The 18,106-nt window shown below is 41.7% G+C and overlaps 1 protein-coding gene across 1 annotated transcript in view; it reads left to right on the top strand.

Moving 5' to 3' along the window:
* larp1 (La ribonucleoprotein 1, translational regulator) overlaps window positions 1–18,106 on the top strand; it is a 135,196-nt gene that overhangs the window by 103,325 nt on the left and 13,765 nt on the right. Inside the window, 7 exon segments of the mRNA XM_072590393.1 lie at window positions 1,096–1,219; window positions 2,320–2,531; window positions 3,591–3,697; window positions 3,942–4,099; window positions 5,855–5,999; window positions 13,318–13,427; window positions 15,674–15,801. Coding sequence (XP_072446494.1) covers window positions 1,096–1,219; window positions 2,320–2,531; window positions 3,591–3,697; window positions 3,942–4,099; window positions 5,855–5,999; window positions 13,318–13,427; window positions 15,674–15,801 — 984 coding nt within the window.

The raw sequence follows: 18,106 nt of genomic DNA, 5'->3' as shown, positions 1-18,106 counted from the left end.
TCTTGTTTCCTCGACCTCACCATGCTGTCAGCTGTCAGAGACCAGTTTTTGGGAAGAAAATGGGTCTTGTGGAATCAGTGGAGAAGCTTGCTATCTGTGACCAATACCTGGTCATTGAGGTCTGAAAAACGTTGACGATTGCCCGAGAAAGAGGAGGGTATTTTAACATTAGGTTTGGTGGGGAGGGGGGGGGGGCGTGGAGAAGGGAGGGGGTGAGAGTGAGTATTGGTGCTCACCTATCAGGGCAAATTGTTATGGGGTAATGTAAATTGTTTAGTGGTCACATTTGTGCTAGAGATGTATCGACAACTTTGCCAAACCAGATAGATGCCATTTGTGTAGCTGGATCATTCAGCTCTTCTCCAGTAGGGTTTAGCAAATTAGAACATTATAGATCAATTTCAACCAGAGTAAAATAATGGAATACCTTGACAAAACAGTAAGTTTACAATGGGACATCTTGAAACAGAAGTTGGAATTAAGTATGTACCAGAAGAGGACAGGCACTTATGATGCAGAGCTAGTGTCTCTACCAGTAGAGGGTTTAAGTGTGTATCAAACTTTGGAGCTCCAAGGGTTGAATTAGGAGAGCAGATCAAATTTGAAACTTGTAAAAGTGTTGAATATTTTTTAATCTCACTCTCTGTCTCTCGATCTGTCTCTCCATTTCTCTCCTTCCTTATGAAACTATTCATCCTATCTATTATGCCTATCGTGGTGTTCTCAGTATGTCCTTTCCCCATGGTCTTATGACATTTTCCTCTTCAAGTACATTTTCCAAATCACTGTTCATAAAATTTCTTCCTTCATGTTACTGCCTTTGGTTCTTCTTGCAGTTATCTTAAATGAATGTCCTCTGCTAACTGATTGATTGTGATATTATTGGAAATATTTGCTATATTGTAGTTACTGAATGTGAGCACATCCATTAAGTATTTTTCAACCTTCTTGCTGTGTGGAGAATTGCCTAGTTTCATCGCTATCTTCACATTGTATTATGTGTTTGGGACCATTGTCATAACCCTCCCTTACACCCTCTGCATTGTTTTGTTGTTTGTTGACAAGTCTGTCTCACTCTGTCTATTTACATTTCAGCAAGAAGTAGAAAATTTTAAGAAGCTAAATATGATCAGCAGAGAGGAGTTTGACACACTGACCCCTGAACCTCCTGTTGATCCAAACCAAGAAGTCCCACCTGGACCACCAAGGCCACAGCAAGGTAAGGGAATCTTGTCAATAAGGTGCTCCATCCAAATATCCATTTCATTGTGCATGACCCTGGATGCAACAACAAACAGGCCGGCACCTTGAAAACAGCAATAAAACTTGCAGAATCTAGTTTATAAAAAAAACCTAATGAGTATGGAGAGGAGTGAAAAATTGAGACTGAATAGATAGGCTGAATGGCCTCTTGTTGTTTAGCCATTCATGTGATGTAGGTGTTGCTGGCTGACCCAGCATTTATTTATCATCTTTGGTTCCCCCCTGAGAAAGTAGTGGTGAACCACTTGAGCTGCTGCATTCTGTTTGGGTCTTATTCTCTGGTTTGCTGTTATGTTGGGTATGGAGTCCGATAAACCCTGTGCACCAACCATCCATGTGCGGTTGGACATGTAAAAATTCCAGAGTTCACACTTCTGCCTTGCTGTCAGGTTTGATGTAGATTGGAGAGGAAAACCAGAAATGTAAGAGAACTGATCGCATATCAGGAACAATATTGAACTCATCACATGCATATTTTGAGTCCACAGCCACAATATGCATTGAATGCAAACCAATTCTGGTGCTGAAAAGTTAAACTCACTGTTATAAATTGATCACATTTGGTCTATTGTGCTAGTTCAGGCTCTTTCTCAGAGCCAACCAATTAGTGTTGCTTCCTACTCCTATCCAAAATTTGCTGCAAATTTTGTTTAATTGTTTATTCACTACAGATTGTAGAAATTTGATAGAATCTGTATCCTGTAAAGTAACTCACTTAAAAGCATTCTGCTCATCTTCCCTCTGGTTTTGTCACTCCCACCGCCACCCCCCGCCACCCCCCTCCTCCGCCGTGCCATGTTCAATCCATTTTTTCTGGTTTCTAGCCTTCTTGCCACTAGAAACAGTTTCCCCTTACTGATTGTCAAAACCTCTCAAAAGTAGCTGAGAGTGGCAAAAAAAGTCTTGATTGTCTTGTTTCAGCAGAGTTATTCAGTTCATTGGAGGATATGGAGAAGCATATTCAATTTTATAAAGTATAAACTTTTATTGTATATATAACCCTTTGGGCTCTTTGCCATATGTAGAGGAGAACTTGAATCCTGTACTTTTGTTCAGTACCTACAGATGCATTGGCCAATAAACTTTTTGGTGCAGCCGAGCCACCTGTATCTTGCATGGCACGATCTTTGCCAACAACTGTTCCAGAATCACCAAACTACCGGGGTGCACGGACCCCTCGTACCCCCCGCACACCCAGGTTAAAGGATCCAACTCAAACGCCCAGATTTTACCCTGTTGTCAAAGAAGGGAGACCTCTGGATGCGAAGGTAAGATTCTGACAAAGCAGCTGGACTTAGAAGAACTTCAGAACACTGGTTTAGGGAACACATGCTTAAGGAAATTTGTTGCTCTGAAGTTTAAAATTTAGAACATTACTTTTAGAACTGCACAGTCCTGCAGTTATTATGCTAGATTTTAGCCAGTTCATCTCGCAAACAATTGATTGACGATAGAGTTCAGGAATAATGCTGCAGGAAGTCAGTTGGGGTGAAGAATTACACCATGTTGTTCACAAATTATTCCAGAGGTGCATCATAGAAGCATGATTGAGGGTTAAAGGAAATTGAATTTATAAAGCATGTTCCACCACCTAAAGGAATCTAAAGACTTTCCAGCCTATTAAGTATATTTGAAATGTAATTGTTATCGCCCTATTAAAAATATATTCTGTCTGATTTACGTCTTTGCAGACCTTGAGCATCAGGTTGCTTGCCACTTCAACATCACCGTTTCCTAGCCAGTATTTCTATCTTGGGCTTGCTGCAGCACTCTAGCAAAGCTTGGCACAAGCTGGAAAAAAAAGTATCTCATTTTCCATTTGAGGATCCTAATGCCTTGAGGACTCCCTATAGAGTTCAATAATTTTAGGGTCTGAGCAGTTATTTTAGGTCATTCTACCCTAATCTTCACATGGGCTGCTACCTATCACAACCAACCCATTGTCAGCTACTAATGGTTCACATTAGTAGCTATTGATTCATCTCAGCTGACGATTACTCTTGTCTGCCCAAGTGCTGTTCTTGCTCTGTGGTCCATCTCCATCTATTGTTTATTCCTCCCCCCCACCCATCTTCAGCATGTCTACCGACATTTTCCTCGCTGTAGTCAGTTCTGAAGAAGGGCCACTAGACCTGAAACATTAACTCTGCTTTCTCTCCACAGATGCTGCCACTCCTGCTGAGTTTTTTTTTTCTTTTTTGCGAACATGTCAGATATCCAAACAGCAGTAAAATCTTGAGAGTAACTGGTCTGATGGTCTATCAAGTGTAAGATATATAACTTAACCTTGCAGGCATTTATAATGAAGTTACCTTCATTTATTACAGACCCCTCGGAAGCGAAAAACGAGACACAGTTCAAACCCTCCACTCGAGAGCCACGTGGGTTGGGTGATGGATTCAAGAGAGCACCGACCAAGGACATCATCTTTCAGGTTAGCTTCTGTGCACAAGAAAGAACACTCCTCATCCAAACAACTTTTGCAGATCAGTGCTGAATGTTAGACAAAAACACTGATTAATTTAGAGAGACTGGCAGGGTTGAGAAAGCTGACATCAGCGAATATGTGATTATTTGAGCCTCAATGCATACTTGCAGAACTGAAGATTTGGGTTGAGTAACTGATGCTGTTACCATATTAAAAGTTGTTCAACAGTAACTTCTGTGTTTTGTGGCAGCTCCAATGCCAGCCCATCAGAGGGAATCCCGATTGCTGGAAGCTACGGTTGTACTCCCCAGTCTCTTCCCAAGTTCCAACATCCCTCTCACGAGCTACTGAAGGAAAATGGATTCACACAGCATGTTTATCACAAGTTCCACAGGAGATGTCTGAATGGTAGGTGCCAACAAGGATTGATTGTTTCAACAAAATTGACAGTTTGTTCCCGTTAAATATTATGAGGACTGAAGCTGTTGTTTGTGGTTCCTGCTCCAAATTCTGTTTTCTCATGACTGTCTGCCACCTTCTCTCTAACAGCTGTCTGAGACTAGACCAGGCTTTGAGACCTTAGTCTACTCTATGACCTTCTGACCACATGATCACATTATTACTAAAACTGTATTTCCACCATAGTAGCTTCAGTCTTGCCTCAATTCATCAGCTGCTGAAGCTCTCGTTCATGCTCTTGTTGCTTCTAGATTTGGCAATGCCAGCACACTGTAAATTGGTTTCCCATATTCTATTCTCTAAATTTTGAAATCATCAAAAACTCTGTTCTGCGTGTCGAACTTTCGACAAGTTCTGTGGACCCTACCTTGGCTCTTGGGTCAAACAGTATTTTGGCTTTAAAACTCTCATTTCTGACCCCGCGTTCATCCAAGATTTCTGTTTTCATTTAATTCACGCCTTTGAGTGTCCCCAGTTTAAATTTCACCCAGGATTTCAGATCTGAAGCTTTAGAATTCTTCCCTTCACCCCTCTATCTCCCTTTCCTCTTTTTAAGAAACTCATTGGTTATGACACAAAATATTTTCTTTTGTGGCTGAGTGTTTGTTTTAAAATTATGCCTCAGAATAAGAGGTAGACTATGTAAAATAGATCGGGAGGATCTTTGGAATATCTTATTACAGAGAGCTTGCGGTGGTTGAGTCACTGCGTATATTCAGAATTGAGACTGATGGGTTTCTAGATGCTAAAGACATCAAAGGGTATGAGGGTGGTGAGGGGAAATAGCCATGCTCTGGTTGAATGATGAAGCACCCTTCTGCTGTTTTTTCCCTTTGTTCCTAATGCTCCTGTGAAATGCCTTGGCACACTTTATGACTTTGAAGGTGCTTTATTATTATTAGTTGTTGGCAACCTTCTCATCCATATTGCTACTTTGTCAAAGTCTTAGAATATATCACTCACCACCCAATCCCCAGATCCTTGATCTTGAACTCTGGTTCTTCCAATTGGTGTGAAATAATACAACACTTTCTCGGGGCACAAATTGTTAAGAAATTAGTCATAACTCTTGCTAGCTACTCAATCTTTGTAGCGGATATGAGATGAAATGGGCTCAGTTGTGGAACTGTCATAGTCAGGTAGTCTGTCTCTCACATGCCTCTGGTAGCTTGGATGGGGCCAGCAGTGTCTAAGGAAGAGCTATAGTGCTACTTAGGTGCTTATGTTTCCCCTTCTCCTAAGTATGTTATGCAGGATGGAATGACAAAATCACTCATTGGTGCAATTTCACATTGTGATCTATTTTCCACCATCTGAGCACTTTGTGTGATCAGTATGTTACCATAGAGATTTGGTAATGCAGATGTGTCTATACAGAATGCAGCAGTTTGCTGCATTATCTTGGGTCTGTAATGTCACCTTTGTGACCCCCTTTAATCTTGAATAATCGAAGAAAACTGATACAGAATTTTTTAAGTTAACCCCATAGTCGGCACATAAAGCAGTGACGGTGAATACGACATTTGCCATGTTGGTGATTTGAATGTCAATCCATTAAGCATCCTACAGTTTAGAATTTTATATTATCTCACTTGATTTCACCTCACCCCAACACCAGAAGTGGTTAATTTACAGATTTCTGATCTTGTGTGATTGCTGTTTCTGCATCTATTATCCACTGACTTATTGTTCTCCCATTGACAGAGCGCAAGAGGTTGGGAATAGGACAATCTCAGGAAATGAACACGCTCTTCCGATTCTGGTCATTTTTCCTAAGAGATCACTTCAACAAAAAGATGTATGAAGAGTTCAGACAGTTGGCTGTTGAAGATGGGGAGGAAGGATATAGGTAATTTATGCACTTGTAATTCATCGCAACAGGAACGCTTCCTTGGCCTTTTTCCAGCCTTTGTCCAGTTTAGAGTCATAGAGATATACAACACGGAAACAGACCCTTTGGTCCAACTCGTCCATGCCGACCAGATATCCCAACCCAATCTAGTCCCACCTGCCAGCACCCGGCCCATATCACTCCAACCCTTCCTATTCATTTACCCATCAAAATGTCTTTTTAAATGTTGCAATTGTACCAGCCTCCATCATGTCCTCTGGTAGCTCATTCCATACACGTGCCACCCTCTAAGTGAAAAGGTTGTTCCTTAGGTCTCTTTTATATCTTTCCCCTCTCACCCTAAACCTATGTCCTCTAGTTCTGGACTCCCCGACCCCAGGGAAAAGGTTTCATCTATTTATCCTATCTATGTCCCTCATGATTTTATAAACCTCTATACGGTCACCCTTTAGCCTCCAACGCTCCAGGGAAAACAGCCCTAGCCTATTCAACTTCTCCCTATAGCTCAAATCCTCCAACCTTGGCAACATTCTTGTAAATCTTTTCTGAACCATTTTAAGTTTCACCAGGTCTTTCTGATAGGAAGGAGACAAGAATTCCATGCAATATTCCAGCAGTGGCCTAACTGATGTCCTGTCCAGCTGCAACATGACCTCCCAACTCCTGTACTCAATACTCTGACCAATAAAGGAAAGGATACCAAACACCACCTTCACTCTCCTATCTAGCTGCCACTCCACTTTCAAGGAGCTATGAACCTACACTCCAAAGTCTCTTTGTTCAGCAACATTCTCTAGGACCTTACCATTTAGTGTATAAGTCCTGCCAAAATTTGCTTTTCCAAAATGCGGCACCTCACATTTATCTAAATTAAACTCCATCTGCCACTCCTCAGTTCATTGGCCCATCTGATCAAGATCCTGTTGTAATCTGAGGTAACCCTCTTCACTGTCCACTACACCACCAATTTTGGTGTCATCAAACTTACTAACTATACCTCTTGTGCTCACATCCAAATCATTTATATAAATGACGAAAAGGAGTAGACGCAGCACCGATCCTTGTGGCACTCCACTGGTCACAGGCCTCCAGTCTGAAAAACAACCCTCCACCACCACCCTCTGTCTTCTACCTTTGAGCCAGTTCTGTATCCAAATCGTGAGTTCTCCCTGTATTCCATGAGATCTAACTTTGCTAACCAGTCTCCCATGGGGAGCCTTGTCGAACACCTTACTGAAGTCCATATAGATCACATCTACCGCTCTGGCCACATCAGTCCTCTTTATTACTTATTCAAAAAACTCAATCAAGTTTGTGAGACATGATTTCCCACACATAAAGCCATGTTGACTATCCCTAATTAATCCTTGCCTTTACGAATGCATGTACATCCTAACCTTCCGGATTCCCTCCCAACAACTTGCCCACCACTTGCTTGCTAGCCTATAGATCTCTGCCTTGTCCTTATCACCTTTCTTAAACAGTTGCACTACATGAGCCAACCTCCAGTCTTCCGGCACTTCACCTGTGACTATTGATGATACAAATATTTTAGTAAGAGGCCCAGCAGTCACTTCCCGAGCTTCCCACAGAGTTATGGGGTACACTTGATCAGGAACTTTATGCATATCAAGGCATCCAGCACTTCCTCCTCTGTAGAATGGGCATTTTTCAAGATGTCACCATTTATTTCCCTTTGGTCTCTATCTTCGATGTCCTTCTCCACAGTAAATACTGATGCAAAATACTGCATTTAGTATCTGCCCCATCTCCTACGGCTCCACTCAGAGGCCGCTTTGCTGATGTTTGAGGGGCCCTATTCTCTCCTGAGTTAACCTTTTGTCCTTAATTTATTTATAAAAACTCTTTGGATTCTCCTTAACTCTATTTGCCAAAGCTATCTCATGTCCCCTTTTTGCCCTCTTGATTTCTCTCTTAGGTATATTCCTACAGCTTTTATATTCTTCTAAGGATTCACTCGATCTATCCTCTCTACCTGACAGATGCTTCCTTTTTCTTAACCAAACCCTCTTTCTTTTGTCATCCAGCATTCCCTATACCTACCAGCCTTTCTTTTCACTCTAACAGGAATATACGTTCTCTGGATTCTCATTATCTCATTTCTGAAGGCTTCCCATTTTCCAGCCATCCCTTTACCTGCAAACATCTGCCCCCCATCAGGTTTCGAAAATTTTTGCCTACTACTGTCAAAATTGGCCTTTCTCCAATTTAGAACTTCAACTTTTAGATCTGGTCTGTCCTTTTCCATCATTATTTTAAATTTGATAGAATTATGGTCGCTGGCCCCAAAGTGCTCCCCACCTCAGTCACCTGCCCTGCCTTATTTCCCAACAGTAAGTTAAGTTTTGCACTTTCTCTAGTAGGTACATCCACATACTGAATCAGAAAATTTTCTTGTACACACTTTTAACAAATTCCTCTCCATCTAAACCCTTAAAACTATGACAGTCCTAGTCTATGTTTGGAAAGTTAAAATCCCATACCATAACCATCCTATTATTCTTACAGACAACTGAGATCTCCTTACAAATTTGTTTCTCAATTTCGCTCTGACTGTTCGGGGGTGTATAATACAATCCCAGTAATATGGTCATCCCTTTTTTAGTTCTCAGTTCCACCCAAATAACTTCCCTGGATGTATTTCTGAAAATATTCTCCCTCAGTACAGCTGTAATGCTATTCCTTATCAAAAGCGCCACTCCCCTATCTCTCTTGCCTCCCTTTCTGTCCTTCCTATAGCATTTGTATCCTGGAACATTAAGCTGCCAGTCCTGTCCATCCCTGAGCCACGTTTCCGTAATTGCTATGATATCCCAGTCTCATGTTCCTAACCATGCCCTCAGTTCATCAGCCTTCCCTGTTAGGCCTCTTGCATTGAAATAAATGCAGTTTAATTTATAAGACCTACCTTGTTCTCTGCTTTGTCCCTGACTGACTCGCCTTTATTCTCAACTGTACCAGTGTCAGCTTGAAATCTTTCCTCACTATCTCCCTGGGTCCCACCCCTCCACCTTACTAGTTTAAATTCTCCCGAGCAGCTCTAACAAATCTCCCTGCCAATATATTAGTGTCCTTCCAATTCAGGTGCAATCCATCCTTCTTGTAGAGGTCACTTCTACCCCAAAAGGGATTCCAATGATCCACAAATGTGAATCCTTCCCCCATACACCAGCTCCTTAGCCATGCATTCATCTGCTCTATCTTCCTATTCCTGCCCTCACTAGCTCGTGGCACTGGGAGTAATCCAGATATTACTGCTTTCGAGGATCTCCTTTTTAAATTCCTGCCTAACTCTCCCTAATCTCCCTTCAAGATCTCAACCTTTTCCCTTCCTATGTCGTTGGTTTCAATGTGAATAATGACCTCTTGCTAGCCCCTCTCCCCCTTGAGAACATTCTGCACCTTCTCTGAGACATCCTTGATCCTGGCACCAGGGAAGCAACACACCATTCTGATTTTTCGCTGCTGGCCACAAAAACGTCTGTCTGTACCTTGGACTAGAAAATCCCCTAACACACTCGGTCACTTGGAACCTGATGTACCTCTCATTACATTAGAGCCAGTCTCTATAACAGAAACTAGGCTGTTCGTGCTACGTTCAGTCAATGAAAGCAAGCTAATAGCATGCTGGCCTTCGTAACAAGAGGAATTGAGTATAAAAGCAAAGAGATTCTTCTGCAGCTATTGTGTGCAGTTTTGGTCTCCAAATTTGAGGAAAGACATTCTGGCTATTGAGGGAGTCCAGCGTAGGTTCACGAGGTCAGTTTCTGGAATGGCGGGACTATCTTACATTGAAAGATTGGAGCGACTGGGCTTGTATACCCTTGAGTTTAGAAGGCTGAAAGGGGATCTGATTGAGACGTATAAGATTATTAAAGGACTGGACACTCCGGAGGCAGGAAGCATGTTTCTGCTGATGGGTGAGTCCTGAACCAGAGGACACAGTTTAAAAATAAGGGCAGGCCATTTAGAGCAGAGTTGAGGATAAACTTTTTCACCCAGAGATCGATGAGTGTGTGGAATGCTCTGCCCCAGAGGCTGTGGAGGCCAAGTCTCTGGATACTTTCTTGAAAGAGTTGGATAGAGCTCTTAAGGATAGTGGAATCAAAGGTTATGGGGATAAGGCAGGATCAGGATGCTGATTGAGGGTAATCAGCAATGATCATAATGAATGGTGGTGCTGGCTCAAAGGGCAGAATGGCCTACTCTTGCATCTATTTTCTATTGTCCCCCTGAGAATCCATCACTCTTTACATTTTCCAAAACGGCATACTTGTATGAAATGGGGATCGCCACAGAAGACTCTTGCACTACCTGCCTATCTCTCTTACCTTTCCTGGAGTTAACCCATCTATGTGACTGTATCTGAGACATTTCCCCCCTTCCTATAACTGCCATTCATCGTATCCCCTTGCTCGTGTAAATTCCTCATTTATTCAATCTCAGTTGTTTACTTTGCCAAGAGACTTGGAGTGAAGTTTCTCTACAGTCTCTCCCACTGGTATATGATGCTAAGGTATAACTGGGTGATTGATGAAAAGATTTGATAGAGAGCAATGGCAAAAATTTCAAGGAAGTAATTCAAATTTGAAACAGATGCACATTCCTTCAAGGGAGTCTGCACGCGCATGTGTATACACGCACGCACACACTTCCCTACATGGTTGTTGTCAGAGATAGTACTGGATTAAATGGAGTGGCACCCAGGGAGAAGATGGTGATGGTGTGGAAACGTCTCTGACTTGTAACACAGATGCAAGCAGATACCTGGAGATGTGCCTCAAATCCTAAGATGGTAGCGTATTGAATTTGAATATGGTGCATAAATCTGGAAGGTAAAGATAATCTCAGTAATGGTGACTGTGGCAGCTATCATCGATCATTTAAAAAAATTTATTCTGGTTCCTTAATATCCTTTTGGATAAGGAAATTGCTATTATTACCCAGTCTGCCATACATCTGACTCCACATGTAAAGACAGACCAACAATAATGTGATTGGTTTTTAATTTCTCTCAGAAATGGTAGTGTTCAACAATAGTTAGGGATATGCAACAAATGCCAACCTTGTTAGTGACACCTTCATGAAGAAAAAAAATTAAGTAGCTTAGCAACTGGAAGGAAAGCATGAGCAATGTTTAAACTGTAAAAGGTTTGATATATTTGTAAAAAGGAAAGAAAATGGTAAAAGTAAAAATGGAATTCGTAGGGACAGGAGAAATTATGGGGAATTAGGAAATTGAAGAAACTAAATTATGTATATCTTAATGATAGAAGATGGACAAAACGTTCCATAAATAGTAGGAGCCAACAGACTGATAGGAACCTAAAGACATTAGTATTAATTTTAAAAAAGTACTGTAGAAAGTAATTATGCTAAAAGTTGGTTAATCTGTATCTAATCACCTGAAGTTTTAAGAAAGATTACCACAGGTTGGATGTGTGAGGGTAGTGGAGACTTAACTGCATTTGACACCCATGCAATTGAGTGCAAATTATTGACCTGGATGGAAAGTGTTTGAGTAGTAAGAGAAAGATAGGAGGGATATTTGGCAGCTTTTGTAATTTGCAGGCTGTGATTCGTGGTCATGGGTTTAGAAAATGCTATCTAAGGATCTGTGGTCAATTTCTGCAGTGTATCTTGTAGATAGTACACTATGCTGCTCCCAAACCTCAGTGGTAGAGGGAGTAGCTGCTTGTGGATGTGGTAGGGGAAAGTGAGGACTGGAGATCAGAGTCAAAAAGTGTGGTACTGGAAAACTACAGCTGGTCAGGCAACATCTGGGGAGCAGGAGAGTCGTTGTTTCGCGCATAAGCTTTTCATCAGGAATGTCATTCCAGAGGAAGAGCTGATGCTCGAAATGTCAACTCTCCTGTTCCTCAGATGCTTGCTGACCAGCTGTGCTTTTCCAGTGCCACTCTTGTGGATGTGGTACCAGTCAAGCAGAGTGCTTTGTCCTTGATAGTTCTATCATCTTAAGTATTGTTGGAGCTGTATTCATTCCATCACACTGTTCCCTTGTGCTCTGCAGAGTCAGAAGATAAATTACACAGCGCTGTATTCTTAGCCTCTGATCTGTTCTTGTAGCCAGTGTGAGTTGAATGGAGCTTCTGGTTAGTGTTAAACCCCACCCCCAAGGGATGTAGGTAGTGGAGAGTTCAGTAGTGGTAACAGCATTGATTATCGAAGGGTGGTGGTTCTATTGTCTCTTCTTGGAGATGGTCATTGTCTGACATTTGTGCAGTGTGAACTCGAACATGGACTGCTTCAGTACCTGAGGCTGTGCAAAAGGTGCTGAGTATTGTGCAATTATTGGCAAACATCCTCACTCTTGACCTTATGATGGAGGGCAGGTCATTAATGAAGCAGCTGGAATTGTTTAGGCCTAGGACACTGTCCTGAGGGGCTCCCAGAGTTGTCCTAGAGCTGCAATAATTGACCTCCAATAACCACAGTGATCTTTTTATATGCCAGGCATGACTCCAACTAGTGGAGAATTGTCCCCTCGTGCCCATCGACATTTGATTGAAGGTTCTGAAGCTACACTTGCTCCGATGTGGCCTTGATGTCAAGAGCTGTCACTCACCTCACCTCACCTGTAAAATTAGCAAGTTATATTGATCACAATAAATGGAGGGCAGATCTGAGGCCAGCAGATTACAATGTTGGAAATTTGAACTTATTCACCTTGGAACGGTGAAGGATACAACAGGGTATTTTCTTAATGGTGTGAAAAGCTGAAAGACTTGAAGCCCAGGTGGATAGATTGTTAAAATATGAACAGAGCAGAAAATAATCAGAGACTAATTAAATGTTGACATTATATCTCAAGGAGTAGTATACAATGGTGTGGAAGTCATGCCTTTTATATTAAGTCTTGGTTAGACTACAACATATGGAAAAGGCTTTTCCACAAGGAGTTGTTGACCTGTAGAGCATTGAAGAATAAAAATCTGAAATGTGGGAAGGTGTGGCACTTAGATTGTGGAGCTGTGGGATTGGTTTGTGTTGTTCTGTCAAGAGTCCACAGATGTGATGGATAAAACTACTTTCTTCTGTACTTTTTAAACATTATTGGTCATCTTAAGTGAAGATTATACAAGCTGGTCATAACTGTTGAATTATTGTCATCCTGTTATTACTCACATTGGTAAGCTTTCATTGTTGAAATTAATTTTGTGATTGTTTGTGGTGCTCACTATCTTCTGTCCCAGTGATGTGGGACAATGTTGGAGTTTATATATCTGTAGTCTATCTGAAATCTAACATAACCATGTCTGTCTGTTTTCCATAGATACGGACTGGAGTGCCTTTTCAGATATTATAGCTATGGCCTTGAAAGAAAATTTAGACCGGAGATCTTCAAGGATTTTCAGGAAGAAACCATTGTGGATTATGAAGCCGGTAAAATGTTTCTTTCGTTTATAAACAACTTTGTCAAGGAAATTGGGATTGATTTCCTGGGTGGTTATTGGTGCTTCAGTATCTTGCACTTTTGGGTTATTTTCATTGTTTCAGAAAACCCATGAATTCAGACTCAGAAGAGGAATCATTCCAACAATTAAAAATGAGAGGCAGTGGTGGAGATAAATTGACTTTTGAAACCAAAACTTTTCAGACCTTTACGTCATAACATATTCTAAAACTTCGTATCATGAATAAAAGATCCTCATGATCTGGCACCCTCAGATTTGCTGAGCAGCACAACTTGAGAAGGGGAACACCCTTTTCTAGCAGCACGGTGGTTCAGTGGTTAGCACTGCTGCCTCACAGCCCCAGGGTCCCAGGTTCGATTCCAGCCTCCGGCGACTGTCTGTGTGGAGTTTACACATTCTCCACATGTCTGCATGGGTTTCCTCCGGGTGCTCCGGTTTCCTCCCACAGTCCAAAGATATGCAGGTCAGGTGAATTGGCCATGCTAAATTGCCCATAGTACAAAGTGCATTAGGACAGAGGGAAATGGATCTGAGTGGGTTACTCTTTGGAGGGTCGGTGAGGACTGATCGGGCCAAAGGGGCTGTTTCCGCACTGTAGGGAATCTAATCTAATCTAACCTGATCACTAGCTGAAAATGTGTTGCTGGAAAAGCGCTGCAGGTCAGGCAGCATCCAAGGAGCAGGAGAATCGACATTTCGGGCATGAGCCCTTCTTCAGTAATAAATTGATAATTGAACAAAACTGTCAATTCTTTTAAGGATAAAGAATTAGGGCATTTTTTACTTTGTCATTCTTTCAGCAATAAAGGCCTTCTCATGTCGGAGCAATCTCACCACATGCAGCCGAAGTAATACAACGACCAGCCACAGAATAACCTGATTGCTAGTACAATACTTCCCATTAAGCAATGCGAATGGATATCAGATGAAATCAGTTTTGTTTTTGGCTCAGCTATGCACATCAATGATCAAAAATTGCTCTAATTGGTAGTGAATATCTAGCATTCTCTGCGCTTATTCTGTGGCTGGTCGTTGTATTACTTCGGCTGCATGTGGTGAGATTGCTCCAACATGAGAAGGCCTTTATTGCTGAGAGAATGACTTGAAGTAAAAAAACGCCCTAATTCTTTACCCTTCAAAGAATTGACAGTTTAGTTCAATTACCAATTTATTACCAATTGATTTCTGCACTTCTATGATTAACATTAGTGTCTTTATTAATGATCAATTTTAATGTATTGGTGTTGGATTTCTTTTTTGATTGTTTGGGTTAATGTTTGGGTTAATCACTGATTAGATTTGTCACTGTGCTTAAGTTTTACAATTTTAGTGGTTAGATTTTACATACTTGTGGTTAGTTTTAATCTGTTAGTAGTTACATTTAATTTACGAGTAGTTTGATTTTTCATGGTTAGATAAACAGTTTAGTAATAAGATTTAACACATCTGCCCATTGGTTGTTTTCTTTAATGGCTAATCTTTCAGTGGCTGCTAGGATGTTGGGTATGCTAGTGTTACGTTATGCAGATTAGAAACATGTGACTCACTCCAAATGGTGCAGATACTCTGGTCATGTCAAATTCTTAAGACAGCTTCACAAATCTTTAGGAGTAAGAAAGCCAAGTGATATGGAGCAATAGTGGGTAAAATTCACCAAAGATCTTTAACACCTTCCAAGCTCATAGCCATTTCCACCTGGAAAGTCAAGGGCAGCATGTACATGGGAGTACCAACTTGTGGCACATTCCCCTCCAAGCCACTCGCTATCCTGTCTTGGAAATCTATCGCCATTCCTTCAGAGACTCTGGGTCAAAATCGTAGAACTCCCTTCCCTAGCAGCTTTGTCTCTACCTACAGTACAGGATCTGCACCCATTCAAGAAAGCTGTCTTGAGGGCAACCGGGGATGGGCAGCACTTGCTGGCCAGTCAGTGACACCCACATGCCCCAAGAGAAAAGAAAGAGATTCAGGTCAACCAAAATTCGATTTGAGCATTGGAGCAGTCTAGAGGACTGAATGCTTTCATCATCATTTTAGATACCTATTATGGTGATTAATTGCAGAACATTAATGGTTAGATTTAGCATTTTAAGCATAACTTTACATAATAAGTTTAGTACTTTGAATCTGTACTTAGTCTGTTCAAGTAGAAGATAGATTTGTGCCTGAATTATTATAAATTCTGTATTTTTTTTGTTTCGTTTGATATATTAGGGCAGCTGTATGGATTAGAGAAATTCTGGGCTTATCTAAAGTATTCAAAAGCTAAGAATCTGGACATTGATCCAAAACTTCAAGAATACCTCAGCAAATTTAAACGTCTGGAAGATTTTCGGGTGGATGTAAGTAACAAATGGTGTGGTTCACTAACCCTTGAACAAATAAATTGAGTCTTCTGCTAAATGGGAGAACAGCTGTTACACAATTGAGAATAAATTCCTAGCCATGATCTTCAGTCATTCAAGCTTGACTCAGCTGTGCCTCCACCTGACTATGGCAGCATCCATTGAAAATGAGGTCAACTGATTTTCGCTCTTCTATTCTAAACGTATTCTTCACGTATTCTTCTACAGGGTGGTTTGAACCCCTGTAGGAAAAGGTGAAAATGAAGCTGGGGGTTGGTGAGGGTATAAACTTGTTAAATTATAACCTGACTCCAGTGGCAAGAAAAGTACAACTGACCATTGTCAAGGACAGAATTAATTCTCATCTGAAGAATCCTAAGGGACAGTTCGCACAGGTTTGTTAAAGCAAACTCCTGATTGCCGCCTTATGAGTACCATAGTGTTCATGAAAGTCGTACAGTTGATATACTATGGATTTCAAAATGATATTGATAGCATACGTCATAATAGATTTATTTAGAAACTGGAAGAATTTCATATTGAAGGATCAGTGATAATTTGGTTATGTCATTAGCTGACAGATATGAGGTAGTCAGCAGTGGTGAATGGATGTGTCTCTGAGTGAAGACAGTGTGTAGCATGGTTCTCCCCAGGAGTCTGCAGTAAGCTGTTGGTTTTATTAATGTATATAAATGACCTGGGCTTGTATGCTGTTTGAGGCTTGTGATGATGTGAAACTTGGCAACATATGGTGAGCTTTATAACTGCAGACTACAGGAGGACATGATGAGACTTGGGAAGTGGGTAGCCACCTGACCAGTAAAATTTAATTCAAGCAAGTGAAGTGATGCCTTTTGGCTGAAAACTAAGTGACACAAATGGGGCAAGATCAAAGCAAGGAGAAAGTGAGAACTGGAGATCAGTCAAAAGGTGTGGCGCTGGAAAGGCACAACTGGTCAGGCAGCATCCGAGGAGCAGGAGAGTCGACGTTTCGAGTGTAAGCTCTTCCTCAGGAATTCGTGCTTAAGAGCTTATGCTTCAAACGTCAACTCTCGTAGTCCTTGGATGCTGCCTGACCAACTGCGTATTTCAGCACCACATTTTTGACCAAGATCAAAGCAATATTGTGGATCAAGTGCACATCTTTAAGGTGTCAGGCTAAGTTGGTCAGGTATTTAAGAAAACAGAATCATTGAACAGTTATGCCACAAAAAAAAGTCCATCATGACTGCTCTGACCATTTGGAAACATTTCCGCCTTTTCCCCACAATCCTGAAAATATTTCCTTTTTAAAATGATTCATTTCCCTTTTTGAAAGCCACAATTTTAAGAAAAAAATGAGATGAGGTTATATAAACATTATAGGGAGTTGGGAAAGAAGTTAAAATTCACATGGGGACTAAGCAGAATAGACTCCCCCGCCCACTCTACCGAGGACAATCAGGTCCTGGGCCTCCTCCACCGCCGTTCCCTCACCACCTGACGCCTGGAGGAAGAACGCCTCATCTTCCACCTCGGAACACTTCAACCCCATGGCATCGATGTGGATTTCACCAGTTTCCTCATTTCCCCATTTCTTCCCCAGCCCCCACTCTTCCCTCCCCCCCCACCCCCAACTCAACCTTCCAGCTCAGCACCGCCCTCATGTCCTGTCCTACCTGCCAATCTTCCTTCCCACCTATCCACTCCACCCTCCTCTCTGACCTATCACCTTCATCCCCACTCCCATTCATCCATTGTACTCTTTGCTACTTTTCCCCACCCCACTCCCTTCTCAGATTCTCTCCGCTCTGCAGGCACCCTGCCTCTATTCCTGATGAAGGGCTTTTGCCCAAAACGTTGATTATCCTGCTCCTCGGATGCTGTCTGACCTGCTGTGCTTTTACAGCATCACTCTAATCTAGACTCTGGTTTCCAGCATCTGCAGCCCTTGTTTTTACCTAGGTTTTTAAAAGTAATGATCTCAGGGTTGTTGGTGCCATACTCTCCATTTTAGTCAAAGTAGAAGTATCAGGACAGAGCAGTTGAATACATGGCTAAAGAGATGGGTGTGGGAGGGAGGGGGCGGTTCAGATTCTTGGGACATTGGGATGAATTCTTGGACGTGGGAGCAGTACAAGCTGGATGGATTGCACTTGGGCTTGACCAGAACTGATGTGTTAGGGGAAAAGTTACAACTGCAGCTCTGGAAGATTTGAATGAAAATGGCAGGGGAATAGGAACATGTACGGAGAGCTGTGGAGGAATTTCTTCACTGAGCGAGTTATGCACCTGTGGAATTCTTTACAACGCTGTTTAAGCC

This window comes from Chiloscyllium punctatum, chromosome 20 (assembly GCF_047496795.1).
Source record: "Chiloscyllium punctatum isolate Juve2018m chromosome 20, sChiPun1.3, whole genome shotgun sequence".
NCBI classification, from domain to species: Eukaryota; Metazoa; Chordata; class Chondrichthyes; order Orectolobiformes; family Hemiscylliidae; genus Chiloscyllium; species Chiloscyllium punctatum.
The sequence above is the reverse complement of the archived record's forward strand: the minus strand, read 5'-3'. Positions and strand labels throughout refer to the sequence as shown.